Raw genomic sequence first — 19,536 nt, forward strand, 5'->3', positions numbered from 1 at the left:
ACATTTAAATTCTGCTTGTATAAATGTTAAAGTTAATATTTCCTATATGTGGGATTCTGTACAAGGAAGAAAAATGTAATATACCCTGTGCATAAACAATTCAGTAAAAATATCAGGAATAATTGATAGAGGTGTACCACCCTGAAGCTACAGAATTTCCTGCCTACTGGCATATCTGTGCAACAGCCATTAGAGTTAACATCTGAATGTCACAAAACATTGATGTACTTATTTACTTAATGCACTTAGAAAGTGGGGTAGAACAAATATCCCTATTTCACAGAATGATTAGATGGCTTTTCTAAGGTCATGGAGGAATTTTTTTTGGTAGAATGCAGACTTAAAGTTAAACCTCAAGTGAGTACTTCATCCGTTTGATCATTTTCCCCCTCATGGATCTTTTCAGTTAAATAGAAACATTAAAGTCCTCTTATAACAAAGTAAATCAACAAACAAAAGCTCACAATAATTGAGAAGCCATTTAGCAAAATACCAATGTTTGTGTTAGTTCAAGTCAGCCTAAGCTCCTTTTACAAACAATGGAGAGAAAAGGGAATTTCCAAGTTATATGTAACTTGAAATACATAAATAAATACATAAATATATATACACACATTATGAATGTGTTATGCATAGGCAAATATGTGAATTTACAGCTATCTAAATATATAAAATTAGACACTAAATTCAACGTCTGAGTGTGTCTGGCGTGTATTTCAGATTTTTGTGGGGAAGTTTGGTATCTATGCCTTTGAGGGAATCATGGCTAGAAAGCATAGCAAAATTACACGCATGCTCTTTACACCATAAATACAGACTTCAGAAATGACCTGCAACTTAATCTTTTAGCTTAATAATTTAGCAAGTAAAGATTCTAGTGCTAGTACCATGCTTTTCAAGTCTTAGAGCTAACACCTGGCTATACCTACCGTTTCTGGATTTGCATATAAAGGCATAGCAATTCTATGACTAACATAGAAATCCTAATCCCTTATCACACGTTTGTCTTGTATAGATTAATTGTTTGTACAATAATTGGAAGGTGCAAGAGCTATCGAAATGGTATTAATAAATGATGTGTGTCAGTCTGGGACTTTTTGTAAGGCTGATTCGTTAATTTGTTGTAATTATCTAGAAATTCCTAAAGCATTGGTTGATAGTTTTAAAATCTCAAAAGCTGAATGACTTCCTTCTTTTTCAGATTCACCACCTTTTCAAAATTAATTCTTTATTTTGCTGAATACTGTGTGTTTGAGGCTCTTGTTTCTGTAATTAAGAAAGTAGTGGAGGTCATACAAATTTAAAAGTATCCCATATTTAATCTTAGATCACAGTAATTAAATAAGAAGATAGAGTTCACAAAACTTTAAATCTTGTTTTATTTAACATCTGTGAGTGTGTTTGTATATCAGTACCAGGACAGTGCTTTTTTTTTTTTTTTTTTGTAAATTGGATGATAAATACAGCAGTCATGCAGCAAGTGGTCAGTTGCTTTTGGAAGGATTGTTACAGACATGAATCCTGCAGATCTCTGTTCATTTATATTTCTTTGGATAAAGGTAGTCTCTAGGCTCATATGTTGAAGTTATAAATACGTTGGATTGGTGTTAATGTGCTCAACTTTTGGCAGATGAAGATTTTCATGTTTCTTTGTAAATCATTTTTAGATAATGAGTTAGCTCAATACACCAGCATATGCCTAGAGAAAATGTGTTTAAACATCTTTCACTGAAACCTTAAGTAACAGGCTTATTGACATATGAGCAAACTGTTCTCAGACGAGGGAGGCTGACAAACACAAGTATATCTATCAGCACTCATCACCATTCTGTAAAATTTCTATCATCCACTGGGGGCTGATTGTCACTTCATTGGTTCCTGTTATTAACGTGAGGGAGTAGACTAATCTGATAGCCTGACAGTGGTGAAGCTGCCTCTGCTTTCTGTCCCCACATCAAGTCAGAGGCCGGGGAGAGCATATGCCACATGCATCACAGGACTCATGGTCCAAGTCTGGCTTTTGGCTTTCAGATCACTGTAGGTACACATGGACACACAACAGGCATCTTCTCACCTAGGAGAACAGTTAGAAGTGGAGTTTACTGGGGAGGCAGGACAGACTGCAGTGGAATGGACATATGGAGCATGGTCAAACAAGTGTACTGAACAGCGTGCTTACACACACTCTTTCTACACCAAAGGTTTTGTTTCAGAAATGTTATTCTATCCAGTGGAATCCCAGAATCCTAGAATCATGCAATGTCTTGGGTTGGAAGGACCTTTAAAGATGATCTACTTACCGCTCCCTGCTGTGAGCAAGGTTGCCACCTGTCAGGCTGCCCAGTGCCCCATCCAACCTGGCCTTGAACACCTCCAGGGATGGGGACATCCACAGCTTCTCTGGGAAGCCTGTACCACCAACTTACCACCCTGAGTAAAAAAAAAAAATCCTCCAAAACTCTAACCTGAATCTTCCATGTTTAAAGTTAAAGCCATTCCCTACTGTCCTATCACTATCAGACCATTTGAAATTCAGACCCTCTTCTGCTTATAAGCTTCCCTCAAACACTGAAAGGCTGCAGTGATGTTTCCCAGAGCCTCCTCTTCTCCAGGCTAAACAAGCCCATCTCCCTGAATCTTTCTTCACATGGGAGGTGCTCCAGCTCTGTCATCATCTTTGTGGCCCTCCTCTGAACCTGCTCTGTAAGTTCCATGTCTTTCTTGTGCTGAGAGCTCCAGACCTGGACACAGTACTTCAGGTGGGGCTTCATGATGGCAAAACAGAGGGGAACAGTCACCTACCACCCTTGCCCTGCTAGCTCCTCTCTTTTGATGCTGTCCAGGATGCAGTTGGCCTTTCGGTCTCCAAGAGCATTCTGCTGGCTCATGTCTAGCTTTTCATCCACCAGGACCCCGAAAGTCCTTCTCCATAGGGCTGCTCTGGATGAGTTCTCCCAGTCAGTATGTATATCTGGGATCATCTCTACCCAAGGGCAACACCTTGCACTTGGCCTTGTTGAATCTTATTCAATGGATGGAGATCTGTCAGAAACAGAGAGAACAAACAGCTAGCACGTTCCTCAGCAGAAAAGGGAATGGCTACTAACGATAAGAATTATTTATGCAGGAAAGTCTGTGTAGCTAAGAACATCTCAAAGGAGACCGAGAATGTCTGGGAACATTTGAGACTTAAAAGTGAATTTTTTAAATAGTTACTTATACATGAAAGAAACCAACACAGTTATCCTCTCTTTCTTCTTTATTTTAGAGGTGATTTTGTTTAAAAATGGTAGAATATGCTGCTCACAATCAAATCTCTGCCACCAGAAATTACAGCAATGTAGATTGGTGAATGTTATATAGGCAGACCTCCAGCCAATCCTGTTATGCAGTTCCACAACCAGAATTAGGAAGCAAAGTCATCACTAGTTTTGATCAAAGGAAGCTCTGAGGAGCCCTTTTGCTTGATCAAGCTTTTGACACTGCAAACTACAGGATGTTAATTAACAATCTTTGCCATCTTTACTTCTCTGATGTAGTTCTTAAATGGTTTCAAAGCTGTTGTAATTCTCCAGAAGAAAATATGAGATAGTTACAGAAAATTATTAGTGAAATAATAGGCTTTATGAGATGACTAACCATTTCTGTTGCCTTAGGCCTGTGGATCTGTCAAAAGACCACAGGCCTGCGAGCATCCCATTGCTGCAGAAGCACTGGTTTGGCCTCTTTATTGCTTTCTGGGTTACAAATTAATCTTCCAAGTTGTTGGGGTTTTTTTTTTATGCAGTGGTTTCTTGGATGATATAATATTACTGTCTACTGTAAGTGAAAAGGCTATTATAAGTTGGTGGAAAATACTTTTACTCCACTACTGCTTGGAAGATTGAATTTTTTTTCTTTGGCTTTATTTATTATTGTCAGACAAGCATAAGAATGAATTTATATATGTAACTTCATGTCTACAGCATGCAGAGACTTGTAGAACACAGATATTCCCTTCAGCTAGCTTGAAGCCTGCTAAGATATCCTCCTCACAGTGCAGCTCTATTCAGATACACCGGCTCACAGACTGGAAGAATTAAAGCTTTGCTAGCATAGGAGTGTACAGAACAGTCTGTGAGGACACAGCTGTATTGCTTACACTGCTTACCGAGCTCCAACCCAGGAACTTTTGCGCTGTAATCCACTCCACATGAGTGGTACAGCCCTCAAGTTTCATTGTCAGATGGATTTTTCTCAAGGCAAAGGTAAATGGAGGTGTACAGACCCACAGCCCATGGTGTCCCTGTGCTCTTTGTGAGATGGGTGCTCACATGAATGTGTGCAGTTTCCCAAGTAGCAGGTTGATACAAGGCAAGTGCATGCTAATAGGAAAAGCTAAACTTCTTTCCCTTCACACAGTAAGTTAAAGTATGAAATCATTTTATCTTTGGTAGCCCTAGGACACTGTGGATGAGGGACAGCCTGGCTTGTTGTTTTTGTTTTGTGTTTGTTGTTTTTTTCTTTTTTTTTTTTTAATTTTGGAGAAAGTATTGCCACTATCTCATATAGCCACAGTAAATAATGTAGGTGGAATCATGGTCCACCAAATTTGGGTGGTAGCAAACATGAATTAATACCTGAAAAAAAAATTCAAAAGAAAAAGGCAAAATGAAACTGAGGGAGGAAGATATTTTTTCCTTTTTGTATTCCTAAAGAATTTCTTCCAGCATATTTCCCTTTAAGATTAAGAAAATGTATTCTCAAGAAATGAAGTATTTTGTCATAAATTTAATTCTATTACTTCTGCCCTTTGGCCAGACATTCAAATCAATCTGCCCCTTGGTGGATAAGTTGCACAGTATTTATCTGTGCCTTATGATGTATGTATCTCATCCTGTCCCTTTTTTAAATTACTTTTTTGTTAAACAAAACATATAGTTCATAGACTTAGCATTTGCAGGGTGTCATTTAATGTGCCCTTCTGTGAACTTTCATATAGAAAATGTCAGTTACTTACATTGCTAAACCATACAAGACATCACCCTAACAATTCCATCTTCAGAAAGGTTAGTGTATATAAGGCGGTTGATAATGTGTGAATTATTGAGATAACTTATTTGAAAGGTGGTGAATGGGAGGAAAATCTTGTGAGGCGGAGAAATAAGATCATTTTTAATTGAGAGTTTTTGCAATTCAGAGTATTTTTTAAAAATGTTGTATTACTAACATGAGATTATTGAGTACTATTTTATCTGATGAAAAAATTGTTCATGATAATAAATAAAAGAAGGTAGATTTAGGCTAGATGAAAAGAAAATGTCTTTTACAGTGGAGATGGTGAGGCACTGGCACAGGTTCTCCATAGAGGTGGTGGATGCCCTGTTCCTGGAGATGCTCTAGGTCAGGCTGGAGGGGGCTCTGAGCACCTGACGAAGATGCAGGTGTCCCTGTTCATTGCAGGGGGTTGGAGCAGACAACCTTTAAAAGTCCCTTCCAACTCCAAGGATTCTGTGATTGTGTAATAGGGAAGTGCCTGCTAACAATTACGTATGTACTGCAGTATTATTTCCTAGTTCTGCACATCTTATTTAATGTCTTTTTATTTGCTAAGTTGATTGGTTGTGGGTGTTCTTTTTTTTTTAATTACTGTCAGTTTAATCAATGTAGAAATGAATTTTCTTTTTTACACTTTTCCTGCTCCCCATTTTTCTGTTCTTCATGATGTTAGCAGGGTCTCCGAAGGCACCAACTAGGGAATTGTACATGTTCTTTTCATTGGCCATGGGTTGTCCCATCTAACTTTGAAATAAGTCAGACTAGCAATATCCATGTTCAGAAGGCTAGAATGTAGAAAACCTTCCTTATTAATAATGTAAGATGTAAATTGTCACTGAACCACATGTAACAGATGTTTTCCTCCTGTCTCTTCCTGTAAAAAATAGATATTTTTTCCCCCATGCCACTTAGCAGTCTCAGAGTCTAGCATAATTATCCATTGCTGCATTTTTATTTGTATTTTATCTTGTGTATTTCTGTTTGCAGATACATTTTTGGTGCTGTGTTTTATCTGAGATGGCAAACAGCAAGGAACAGTTGTTTTTTTTTCTTTGTTACCCACGTTGAGGATTGCCATACAGCTGTGAGAGCCCTTTAATTAAGTCAGACTGAGCTACATCAGATGGGCTGGTAACTGAGTGCCCTGTGAAGACAGCTGAGCTGTCGATGCTGAGCTTTAATTAGAACTTTTAATATTTCATCCCTGCTGCCCGAAGTGTGACCTGTCAAGCTGCTGAGCAGCTGCCCCTTCTTGACAGAGGTGCAGCTCTGAGCCCAGGGCCAATTCTCACATATAATGCAATTTGTGTACAATCACTTGGTGTTTCTCTTGCATTTTCTTTCAAGACGATCTTACCTGAAAAAGCATAGGAAATCATAGATTTGTTAACATTAAAGACTATTTGGACTTGTTAAATAGCCCATGAAAAGCCACCCCACATCACCCGACCCTGATCTTTCACAAGTAGTTCGAGAGAGTCTAGCAGCTATGCTTTCCCTAAGATTTGGTTTATTAGTAAATCTTTAGAAGCAAAACAGGCAACTGGATGCAGGAAAAAGATCTCAATTAAAACATAGTTACTTTAGATGAATTTAGCTGATTCCATGTTCTTCACTGTCTGAATGGGGAATTTTCTCCTTTTCCTTTCATGTTTCCCTGCCTTTATCCCCAGACAGTCCTCCGAACATCGAAGAAAGGAGCATGAAGTGGTAGGGAATGGAGATGAGGTGTGTGTGAGTCATCTGCTTTGTGTTATCCTCTTCAGTTCCTTCTGGGCAGTATCATTAGAATTAATTACACAATGCAAAGACCTGTTGGCACTAGGAAGTAAATACATATGACTAGTAGATTTTCACATCCAGACCTTGCCATCAAGTATGTAGATAGTATTCATTAAAAACAGCAATTTTTTTTTCAGGCTAAATTCTACTTGTTGCTCTCCTCTGGTGTGTACAGTTTCTGCATGTCTCTGAATTTATGCTTCAGCTCTGTCTCAGTCCCCAGTTGGTCTACTGTCAATGCAGAGACACCAGGGATCTGTTATGATTCACAGCAGTGAGAGCTGGAATGATGGCTGACCCTTTAACCAAAAATCCACACCAGAGATCCAGGACATATTCTTCAACATGTTGCAGTACATGGTCATGGAATCATCTGTTTGAGATGGAAGGGACTCTTAAAGGTCACCTGGTCCAATCCAAACTTTATTCATATATCCAATCTGAATCTTCCATCTTTTAGTTTGAAACCATTTCCCCTTGTCCTTTCACAACAGACCCTGCTAAGGACTGAAGGAAAAATGAAGAATAGTTGGAATAACTGTGAGCGTATACAAACACCATACATGTATTTGAACATATACAACAGAGAGAATCTCTTTGTTCAAATTGGCATGTGGTAGGGAGTGAAATAACTTAGGATAGTAGAACTGCTTTGTCAAAAAGACAAAATCCTGCCTTCAGGTTGTGATCATAACAAAATGTTTTGTTTAGGATTAGATTACAGTCTATGTAATAGTAAATAATGTTTTTTCTTTTTTTTTTTAAAGTACCAAATAAAGACAGTGCTTAAGGGGCACTTAGAATTTGTCCTCAAAACTAAATTTCTTCATCTACAAAAAATTGGTCAACAAGAACAGCACAGTTCTTGTGATTTTGAATTTCCCTTTGTGACCTTTGAAATTCTGAAACTGAGAACAGAAAACTTTCATGAATGCTCACTCTGACCAGTTTTTTCAGCATTTTTTTCTAATTACAATGTGGCATTACAATAATTGAACCATCTTGTATATTTTTTGTTTAATTTACTGAGTTATTTTATTTAAAAGTAATCAAGAAGTTAAAAGCTTTCACATTTTTTTATATCCTTTATATCTTCTTCATATTCTTTATATCCTTTATAACGGATGCTCTGATTACAAATTTAATTTAGTCAAAAATTCAAAGATTGAATTTTAAACAGAACAAAGTATCTTTTATATACAAAATATTTTTTATATTTTCTCAGTGTTATTTAAGAGATGACATTTCTGTTTTTTGCTTGAAGGTTTGCCTAAGTAACAAAAAATAAGAGTTATTCTCAGAAGTCTATTAAAACACAAAAAGGGAAATTGATTTCACTAATTTTCTTTATCCAACTGAATGCAAACAGTGCATACATCATTAACATCAAGTTTGAATTTTATCACTCTCTCTCTCTAATCTCTTTCTCTTGCTTTAATAATCTAATGAATTGTTTTGCAAAATTTTTGCCTCTTTGAGAAAAACTTAACAATGTGAGATTTGCAACCCCCTACACCTTACAGGTTCTGTTTCTTTCTTGTTTTCGTGATGGTTTATACCTGGGATAACAAAAATTATTACGATGAAATACTGACCCAATCATTTTTTTCTACCTTCTGTTCTCTCTAGAGCTACATCTATAATGATCCCGTAAGGTACTACTTGATGCAAAAACCCAAAGAAAGAGCAACTCCATTGGCCCACACATCAACATCTCATCAACAGTATGCTGAAAATCTCCATGGGATGAACTTCAACCAGCCTCAGCCAGACAAGTTCTCAACGGAGTCAGAAGCAGGGCTTGACCAGAAAGCTCTGATGGCTGCATTGCATACGTACATCACTCAGAACTTGTCAGCACAAAGCAATGATAAAAGCTCTCACAGTAGGACTAAAGGGTCACACGTTTATGCTGATAGATTCTACGCTTCTCAAGTTGGTCCTTTTGATGGAAGTTTTTCCAGAGGAAAAGCAGAAGATTTCAAAATGAATAAACTGTTCCAGCCACAGCCTGCCTCTGAAGTGCTGGGGCCAGCCCCCGAGATGCTGAATCATAAGTCTGCTTCCCAGAATGATCCAAAGGACCTGTTGAGGGTAGTGGATGGTAAAGTTGGTACTTATTTATTTTATCTTTTCTGAAGTTTCCTTCATGATCACTGAGCTTTTTTTTTTCTTCCTTTTTTTTAAAATATAAATAGACATTGACATATATCTCCTACTATTGACATATTTCTATCTTTTTACCATAATACTCAGGGTAATAATGTTCACCATTCTAACGACTCTTTTCCTTCAAACATCTACCCACATTCTTCAGCCCACCTTCCATATGCGTGCAGATATACATGGCACTCAATAAACCATAGCATTTACGTAACTTGTTATATTTTCAAAGCACTTTTCAAACAATAAGTAATTATGTGTGTATCTTTGCTGTTGCAACTGTTTTTATGTGCCACACTATATATAGATACTATAGACATGCCTAGCTTTGTTTAATTTTTATTTACTTATCTAGAAATTCAAGGACAATGGGTAAAATTCAAAGTTAGACCCAGAAATTAACAGTGACATAAATTTTGGCACAGTACATGTGGAGGGGAGAAGTCTCTCAATTATGCAGGCACACAGTAATACAAGAGTTAGACTTGATGATCCATATGGTCCTTTCCAATTCAGAATATCCTATGATTTTATATTCTATAGGATGGAATTAGAGCTCCATTTGGCTAGGCCATTTATTACAACTTGTTTGCTGTACTTTCTTTCTTCTTTTGCTAATGCAACTTATCTGTGACTGGATCCTGATTTCTTTTGTATGTGATAGTTTGACAGATACTTAAAAGAACATTGAGTGCAACATCTCATAGGACACCATGATGCATTTTAAGTGCTGCTTTGTACTGCAAGGCGGATTGTCATCTTGTGGCAGGTAGAGTTTAGAAAATAATTTTCAGTCATTCAGTGTTTCTCCAAGCTAACTAATAATTGGTGTTATTCCAGTGGTTCACAGTGTCTGAAAAATGAAATAATTGATCCTTGACTATTGCCAAGCAGTTACATCTCTTACACTGCATTTACCACTATCCCAATAGATTTTCATTGTATACAAGTAGGTTTCTTTGAATCCCTTTTGTAGTTATTATCATCTATAAAGTTTAATGTTCTTAGATTTCTGATGTTTTTGGTTTTTTTTTTCCCTTTTTCTTATTTTTATTTTTATTTTGTAAAACAAAAACAGAAGCAACAACAACAAAAAAAAGCCAGAACACATGAAAACATCAAAGATGCGGCAGGGAAAGATAATGCTTGCAATCTAAAGGATGCTCAGAAGTGAAAGCATTCTTGGTATGGTGCCCAGAGATAATAGGTTTCAAAGAACGAACTATAATGTAAAATCAAATCCAGGTGGCACTGTAAGTCTCTTGCACAGGTTAGACAATTTTGTTGCTAGACTCAAAACAAACTAGGCACATGCTGGTTTCATTATCCTCCAGCTGTTCCACTTCACCTTTCCTAGTAGGTGCCAAGTGGGAAAAAAATGCTTAACACTTAGAGGGAATAACACGTTTCACAATTCATTGGGTTGTGCTACTCTGACTTCGCATACATAACGTGCCTTGTAGGAGCTTCTCCCATTGCATTAGCTTTTAAATGTTTCTTAGACATAAAATTATGATCATTTGAGTAGGAAGTAATATGTATTCCTTTGTATTTTTGAGCCACTTAACAGTATTATAAGGAAGAGGTGAGGAGAGATACGAGTATATTCATAGCCTAAAGTGCTATCTATTAGAATGATGATGGTTTGGATTCAGATTTGTCCAGATAATATCTTTTTCTGCTTTTAACCTATCTCCAGGCTCTCTGGTGCTTCAGGATTTCTGTATGGAGGTTTCACACTTTCTTGCATTTTCTAAACCATGCAACTGTTCAAAAACTGAGCAGGACAGTTGCATGGGCTCAGTTCAGTGCTGCATCTTGTGCAGAATTAGACACAGCAATCTGTCTGGCAGAACAATCCAGAAGGTACTGAGCAGATTAGCACTGAGAATTGTGGTGAAACAGTGGTAGGTGAATTAGCTAACAAGGCACCCTGAGGGAGAAACAGAAGAGAAGGAAATGTGGAATTATTTTTTATCAGATTTGAAAACAGTTACCTTTAGTAGAAGTATAATGTGTGTGGGTGCTGCTTTTGTAGTCACTGTGCAACCTGGGAATCATTAATCTGCATTCTGCACTGGCACTATTTAGAATTCTTCTGCTTAAAATTATTGGTTCTAGTATACCCATTTTTTTTCTATGTTAAGTATTGCAGAAGGTATCTCTCCACTGCTCTGCTCAAGTCACAAAATTAGTAATACGTATGTTTTTGTTTTTCCAAAAATAGCACATTTCCATATTTATAGAGCACAGCTATTTGTGCATGTTCTCTGTCGTGCAAGGCTGTGGCTGCCAAGCTGGGTGACGCTCAGCTGCTGAGGACAGCTGATGTGTGTTGAACAGGATGGTGGGTTACAAAAGAACAGTCTGCCCTGTCAGACTGCTGATGGCAAGGAGGAAGTGGCGTGCTATGATTTCAACGCAGTTACTGCTCCTGCACCACTTGTTGAGCAAACTGACTGTAGCATTTGCCCCAGTGATGTATGGAGCATGGTTTATGTGGTGTGCAATAAAAGCCATTTTTCCCTTGTTAAGTTGTTATTGTTACTGAGTAAGGAGAGTTCAAACGGTGAAGCTGATATTAAAAATTATATCATCTGTGATATATGTGCTTTTAAGGTCATCACAGTTCTATAGTTAATATGAAAGGCATCTTGCCTTCTTCATTTCAGAAGATGAAGCTGAGGCAGAAGTCTGGTTTGCAGTACAGGCAATCTGAAGCATGGCTGAGCATTGCTGACTTCATTCCAAAAAGGCTGGTGGAAGAATATAAAGGCTGTACAGAGACATGTGCATGCTCAAGCTGGTGCTCCTGAACTGCTGTGCCATTGCAGTAGCCCACTGCTTTTTGATTTTCTACAACAATATTTTCTGATTTTGGAAAATTCATAGTAATTCCTTTCAGTTGTCTGAAGATGCTTTTTAAGTAGATGCATTTATATTTGTGTGTATCAGCCATATCAAATTGCTTGCAAATGATTTACAGAAATGAACCAGTGCCATAATATGAAGTGGACATGGCACTTTAACAACATTTCAGTAAACTGGGAAGACTTTGTGCAGACCTCAGTTTCACCAGGCTGTTATAGACCTTTTGGTGACTCTTCCTCTTGATGTACTGTAAGCACGATACTCCTCACACTTATTACCTTTGTTTGCTGCCTTCTGTCCTCAGCATTTTAATTCACACTTCCTCTTTAAAAGCAGCCTAAGTTTTCACTCACACTAGCACAAGTGTGAGTGTGGTTGACCAGAGTAGGAATAGCACCGACAGAGGAATGGGAGGGTTCTCTGTAACGTTTTTTTAGTGAAACAGGACAGAAGGACTTGCAGTGAGCTCGTTAGTAGTAACTGGAGTACAGCCACTGGCTATTCATCTTTCTTTTTTTTTTTTTTTTTTTTTTTTTTTTTGAGGTTATTGACGATTATCCTTTGGAATTGGACTGCAGAGATAATGCTTGGGTAAAGTAATAAATATGAAGAACAGTAGGATTGGAAAAATGGAATGGAAATGACAAAGCTGTATTGACTACGTGTTGCTGACTAGCTCAGTGTTTGGTTCTAACAGCTGGCTGCAAAAGAACTGAAACAAGTAAACCAAAATTCAGTAGGGCTACATTAACAGAGCTCTTTTAATTATACATTACCTAAAATGTAATTCTGCTTTAAGATTTCTTTTCTGATATTGATGTAATGGCCAGCAACTAGCTCGCATAAACTTAACAGGCAAAAATGCAGAAATAAGTTATTTTTCTGAGGTTTAAAACTTACTTTCATCTTGGAAACCCAGGGTTGCTGATTTTTCAAATTAGAATTCTAGCAACTTTAGACTTGATTCTGCTACTGAATTCCTGTATTTTGAACTAACTTATCTTAAATGAAAGAATATTTTATGCAACTTTTACTCAGTTGTTTTTATCCCTCTTCTATTTGTTAAAATTTATTTGAAGTGTCTCCTCATGTAAAACTTTGTAGCATGTTAAACACTGAACTACTTCAAAAGTCTTATTCCTGTATTTGGAAAATAGATAATTGTTCAGAATTCTAAGCAATATTAGCATTTATTGGGCTTGAAACCCAAAAGAATCTAAATTTTTAAAAAATAGACCTGAGCAGGTAGGCATGTTTTCGAAACTTCTACATAAACCTAATTTCTGGGTAAGATGTTTCCTAGCAGCTTGAAAATCACAGTAGCAGAATAGCATTTTTTTCAGTGTTATGACTAGAATCAGGCATCCTAAGCCTAGGGAAAATAAATGTAGGTTCTGTTCTGAAGATGAAGAAATTGAAAATGCTTCAAAACTATTGATGGGAGGTATGCAAGTGACCCTAAATCACTGAATACTGTTCACTATCACTGAATAGTAAGGAAATTCATCTGGATTGTGGGAAACTCATGTACAGTTCTACAATCTGCTATTCATCTTTTTGCCTAGAAGGGAATGACATTGATCAATGATGTGTTCTTAGAAAAAGTTCTTAGTTTGCTTTTGTTCTTAAAAATGATTTGCTCTTCTCATAGACAATTTCCATGACCATCCCACCTTTACAGAGGGGCTCAGAAATACAGAGGTGGATCCCACATCTGCAGTAAAAATGATTCTAAATATTATTCTAGAGGCATTCAAAAAACTTCAAAATTTCATAGATTATTAACTGCTCTATTTCATGGGTTATTCATACCAATGGAGAAATGGATAAAAGCTCTTGAAAAAAATACTCACTGAAATCATTGTAGTTTTCATTCTGTTGTAGATGCACAGATGTCAGGTAGCCAGTCTGTTCCAAGAATAATTTTTCCTACTGCAGTGTACTTGCAGTGTGTTTTTATGCTATTACTTGAAAAGTTTTAGTTTTGATTTTGAACTGACATATATTCTGTCTCTTCTTGGCTGACTTTATTACTTTTGCTTCAATAATTCAGGTTTTTCTGTCATGTTATGTTATTGGTCGATCGTTCTATAAAACATAAGAACAGAAGTGATACCTAAGCAGCAACAACACTTGTGTAGTAACCTGGCAGCGCTGGTATTTCTTATAGCTTAATTTCCTGCTTTGTGTAACACCCTCTTCTATCGGCTGTCTTCTAAATAGCTGTTGTGATTCCCAGGAAAGTTTCTTGAATTCAATTTGATCATGGACTGGAGAACTTGGCATAGAGTGTGGGATTTTGTTTTCAACTCTCTCACTTAACATTTTTCCTGTTCCTGTTTTAACATTGTGGGATCAAAAAGAAAATGACAGAAATGTCCAATGTCTTGGTCTCTTTTCCCAATGACAAACAATCCTTGGTTCGTGTCCCGCAAAATCACAGGTGTTCTGCCTTTTCCCTAGAGCAGAAAAATATCTTGCTACTACTTCTTACCTAATGCTGTGAGAAACAAAACCTTTTATTTTGACTTTCTTCTTTGAGTGTTTTAATCTTTGTCAGAGTGGGCATTAGGAAAAATATCTTTACTGTGAAGGTGCTCAAAAACTGGTACAGATTTCCTAGGTCTGATGCCCCAGACCCATTAGTGTGGAAGAGACATTTGGATAATACTCTCAGTAACATGCTTTATCTTTTGATTAGCCTTGAGGTGGTAAGGTATTTGGTAATGTTGCTAGAAAATGTTGGATGTTGCCTTTAGACTGCTTATGTAGAAATTTACATATTCAGCAGTCTACAACTTGATGTTCTTACACTAGTGAAAGGTGTCTTGCATACATATATGTGTTAAATTTCTGAAGAACATGACTAAGCAGAACAGAGGCATGATTAGAAATGGTTTTGGGGATGCCAGAGGAAGCCCTTACTTTAGTGTTTCTTTCTCCAATAGAGATTAGGCTGAATTTTGCAGTTATATGGAATGGAACTAAATGATATATGCAATCAGAAACCTTTCCTGAATAGCTGCTACACTACATCTTCCAGTTAATCTCTAATATCCACTGTCCTTGAATCTTCTCATCTTCAAAACCTTTTTCACATTAATGTTGGCTTTGGTCTTGGGTTGTTTTTTTTTGTCCTTGTTGTTGTTAGTTTTCGTTTGTTTGTTTGCTTCCTAATTATATGTTCATTTTATTTTCTTGGTCTGGACTGTCAGCTTAACATTTATTTCCTTAATATGATTTTTAAGACATTTTCCCCGTGCTGTTCATAGCTGACGAACCAAAACAGTGTTTGGTGAAGTTCGTTTTTGTCAAAACATATACCTTCCAAGATAAACTATTATGATTTAGAAGATTTGTTCATTACATATGCATGTATGAAGTATTTCTAGTTGGAGTGGAGCTTTTTGATTGAATGACAAAATATCTGACTGCTGCTTTTCCAAGATTGTATACAGTTGCAGAAACCAAATTGACAAAGAAACGTGACATCTAATAAATACTATTGTATTTGCTGTATTTAGGTACTGCTTTTTGGTGCAGCTTAAAAAAAATTGAGCTGCATTAATACTTCAGTTTTTGAGTACTTTTGGACTAGGAAATGGTGTTGAGTTTGTAAAGAAATGAAAAGTTTATATTCATCTCTGTAGGACAACTTGTTAGGTTGTACTGGCATAGATTCACCTTGTCATAAACTTTAACATCCATTTTTAATACCACATTTTTTCTGAGGGCATCAGCTAACTTCAGTTTATGTATTGGCTTCCTGAATTTGTATACACTTCTGTAAAACAAGACGGTCTTCAAAAAGGATAAGATATCTTTCAGGAAATACTAAAGATATTTCTGATACAAGCACATATACTTACTGAAAACAGCTTATGCTTATGTTGTTTTGTGATCCAGAAACACTTATTAAAGGTGTACTGAAGGACCTAGAGAAACACCAGGTGAATGTGGAGAATCTCAGCTCAACTGAACTGGATGAGATCGCTGATACTATTGCTAATGCAATTCAGACTGCTGGCATTCAGGAAAAAACAGAAAATGGTGCTGGAAAAACTCGAGAAGAAAAAGTGGAAGCAAAAATTAAGAAAGGAGATGCTCAAGGAAAGGCAGAAATTCATACTGGATTAATGGAAAACCATGTTAACATACCAGGTATTGATTGTAAGAATTAAGTACAGTGAAGGACAGCGAGCCTCATTTGCCTTTGTTTTACATTACTGCCAGCCTTTTTTTTTAAATTGGTTTTAAGGAAGACAAAGGGGGAAAGTTTTTGTATTTTTTTCCTCACAGGCTGCAAAGCATTAGCTTTGTTGTTTTCTTTTTGTGATAGATACTTTATTTACCTAAACTACATTTGTTTGTGAACACTTGATCTTCAAGCTTCACAAACAATATAAACCTACACACTTGGTTATATTGAAAAACAAATTGCTTAATGCTGCGTGGTCTAATTTCCCATTCTTTAAGATGAGGTGTTTAAGCAAAAGGATAATGAAACATGATTGTATTCCAAGAACGTGTTTCAAAATATGTGTAGTAAATAATTGAATTTTACAGGTAATCATTCCGTAATGTACCACAATTGCTTGGCAAAAGAAAGTCTTAGGTACATGTAGAAAACAACTTGTACCTTTACATGCTCAAGGAACATAAAGAGTTATTGTGATTATTTGCTTCATTCTGGACATTTATTTCCATGGTGATGCAGATTTAGGAGCTACAGTATATAGCATTAATGAGCTGATATCACAGCAGAACTTAAACTTCCATTTACACATTCTTTACCTTAAGAGTGTTATGACATCTAGTTCATGAAAATAAAAATGACATCAGTGATTTTAAATTATTGTCTTCTTTTCCTCCCCAAAGTACGAAAATGATTACAGTGATGCTATACTGAAAGCCTCACTAGTGAGAGATGTTCTGGTTATTTTAATTGCCACTTCTACAAAAGATGAAAATGAGCAGTTTTGAGGATTTGTGCTGGGAGAAATGAATAAGTCTTAGTTCATAAACCAAACACCCAACATTGATTGAGGTTAATGAAGTGACTGCATATCATCATTGTAGTTAAACTGTAACATGATTTTGGTAGACAATATAAAAAAAAACTTTTTTTCTTTTTTTTTTTTCTTTTCCACTAAAATGTGTGAAGGGCTTCTTTTTTCTTTAATGTAAATGCCCATTCAGCCAGTTAGAATAATTTTTGATTTTTTCTTAGATATCAATAAACTGATATGAAGATCAGACACTTAATTAGCAAAATAACACTATTAGATTGGCTCTTGAAGTACTCTGTCTATTGATCTTGCATTAATTTGCTGTCAAACTGGGGTTAGAATAACAATACTGAATTATACAGTGCTCTTTAGTCTGCCCTTTCAGCTTTGATGTCTTAATGTTTAAATTGCATGAAAAGGCCACCAGTACAAACAAAGAAGCCTTAAAGCAGTGTTTGTTTCATGTGTGATGTTATCCCTTCATAACTGTGTATTTATGCTTTTCACATCCCACAGACAATGGAATGCATGAAGCCAGTGACAGAACTGACCAAGAGGTACAGTACCAGTATTTTAACAAAACATTCCATCCCAGAATATCAGGTTTTTATACAGTGAAGGTCAGAACCACATTTTTGAATCATAAAAATTGTTTTGTGTCTTGTGCAGGTATAGTTCATAATCACAGCATAAGAAATTTTCTGTTGATGCGTTGGAATTTTAAATGGACATTTATCTAAACCTTATCTAAGATGGGTTCCAAAATAGAAGGTCGAGTCCTTTTTTTTTTTGGCCTTTCTTTCAGCTGTAAACAGTCAGAATTCATAACAGATTCCAAAGCCCAGATAAATTCAGGCTCTTTCCCTGGTATGTGAATTTGGAGCACTGAGGTGTTCTACTGAAAATACTTTGCTTTCCTCTGCCTTATGGCTTCTGGTTCTGGGGAAAGTAAGCATCATTGCTGAGATACCTGGTTTTGAGAAGCAGTTGAGTAAAACATGCTCTCTCTGAGGATAATATATGTGGGAGGATTCAGAATTGTTTCTCCTTGCATGGGATCTGCTGTTCCTCAGTTTTTCACTTTACAATTAGCTGTTCCAAATTGTTTAATATCAGAGACGATTCAAAAGTTTTAGGCATTAAAACTCTTCCCAAGGTGGTAACATCAGATTTTGGAGTCTAATCCAAATAACTTTACTAATATTCCTCATGAACTTTGAATCATACCCTGTAGAATTGTCCTATATTCATCCACTTATTAGGACTATTCAACATTCTTTTTATGGGTTTCATAGAGCAAAATGTACTCAAGGAAATATTTTTTGAAAACTGCAGTGAAACTTTTCCTGCTATATGCTCTGTCAAAAAGCTGCAACAGCTGGAGTAAAAAATGAGTAAATCCTTTTCTGTTTGCTGTAAAATCTCTTCAATAGCTGTCTATCTACCAAGCAAGGCAAACACACAGGTACAATTTGTCAGGAGTTCTAACCACCCACATGAAATTCTTCAGGGGGATAAAGCGGTGCATTCATGATTGATTTATAGAAGATCCCATGAATGAATTTATTGGTGACAGTTTGAATAGAGGAGGTGAAAAAAATGTATTTGACACAGAGCACGAAGTGCCCATAAGCCATCATCTCCTTCCAAGTCCTTGGCTGCAATAAATTTGTATATAATGAATCCAACTAATGAGTTATTCCAGGGAATTGTTTTGACGTTTGCTCATTTGCTTTTGTTTCAGTTTATTAGACAGATTTTCTCTGAGTAAAGATACTGTGGTATTTGGATAAGAATATAACTTTAAAATATAAAAATCTTTCACCCATGTTAAATCTATTGAAAGGTGCAGTGGCATAATTTAATGTTCATTTATTATTAATGAATAAATATTTTATTCCTGCATAGTCTTGAAGCATGCAGAAATAAATAAAATGACCGTAGTCTATGAATACTCTAACATATCAATGTAAACTTGAAGGAAAATATCCAGGTTTTTCCATTGTAACACATTTAGTTTTACAAATAATAATATTCTTTTAATACAGGAGAACACTGCAAAATTAATTAACTTCTTGAAAAATAATGCATTACCTGGAAATATGCCTGAAGACCTAATACATGAAGAATCTACTAAGTCAGAAACCAAGAAATCTGAGGACACTGACTCTTCTTCCTCAGAAGAAATAAATGCTGGTGTAGAAAATGTAAAAAGTGAGACTTTCTCCAGGGAGCTGACAGCTGCAAAGAGCACTGAATCTGACTCCAAAGACCCAAGTGAGACCCGCTACTGGATGAAGAATGCTTTAATGAAGGATGGAAACTCCTACGAACAGCCTGAGAAAAATGCAGGACAAGGTATAGAGCTTGAAGTGAAGTCTGCAGAGGAGAAAGAATATGGCTACATTGTGACAGTGAAAGAGTAAGTATAGCAGCCAATTTGAATGACTTTTTAAATGTATAAAAGATGAAGTCATTGCACCTAATGAAATATGAATGCACAAGAGGAAAATGCCACAGGCTTGATTTTTAATACATCTGAAACTGTTTGCTGCTGGTTCAGTACTTTGATGAAAATATAAGAAAACAGTTCCTTTTTTTTTTTTTTTTTTTTTTTTTTTTTACAGTTGCCTTTTTTCCAATGTGGAGATACTTAGTTTTGTAGGTCTTTTGC

General features: G+C 36.3%; 1 protein-coding gene across 1 annotated transcript in view; it reads left to right on the forward strand.

Moving 5' to 3' along the window:
- PTPRN2 (protein tyrosine phosphatase receptor type N2) overlaps positions 1-19,536 on the forward strand; it is a gene marked incomplete at both ends in the record, with an annotated part of 620,206 nt that overhangs the window by 217,595 nt on the left and 383,075 nt on the right. The window contains 4 exons of the mRNA XM_079538424.1: positions 8,449-8,923; positions 15,760-16,014; positions 17,379-17,419; positions 18,911-19,284. Coding sequence (XP_079394550.1) covers positions 8,449-8,923; positions 15,760-16,014; positions 17,379-17,419; positions 18,911-19,284 — 1,145 coding nt within the window. The remainder of the gene's footprint in view (positions 1-8,448; positions 8,924-15,759; positions 16,015-17,378; positions 17,420-18,910; positions 19,285-19,536) is intronic.

This window comes from Tetrao urogallus, assembly GCF_951394365.1.
Source record: "Tetrao urogallus genome assembly, chromosome: 7".
NCBI lineage: Eukaryota > Metazoa > Chordata > Aves > Galliformes > Phasianidae > Tetrao > Tetrao urogallus.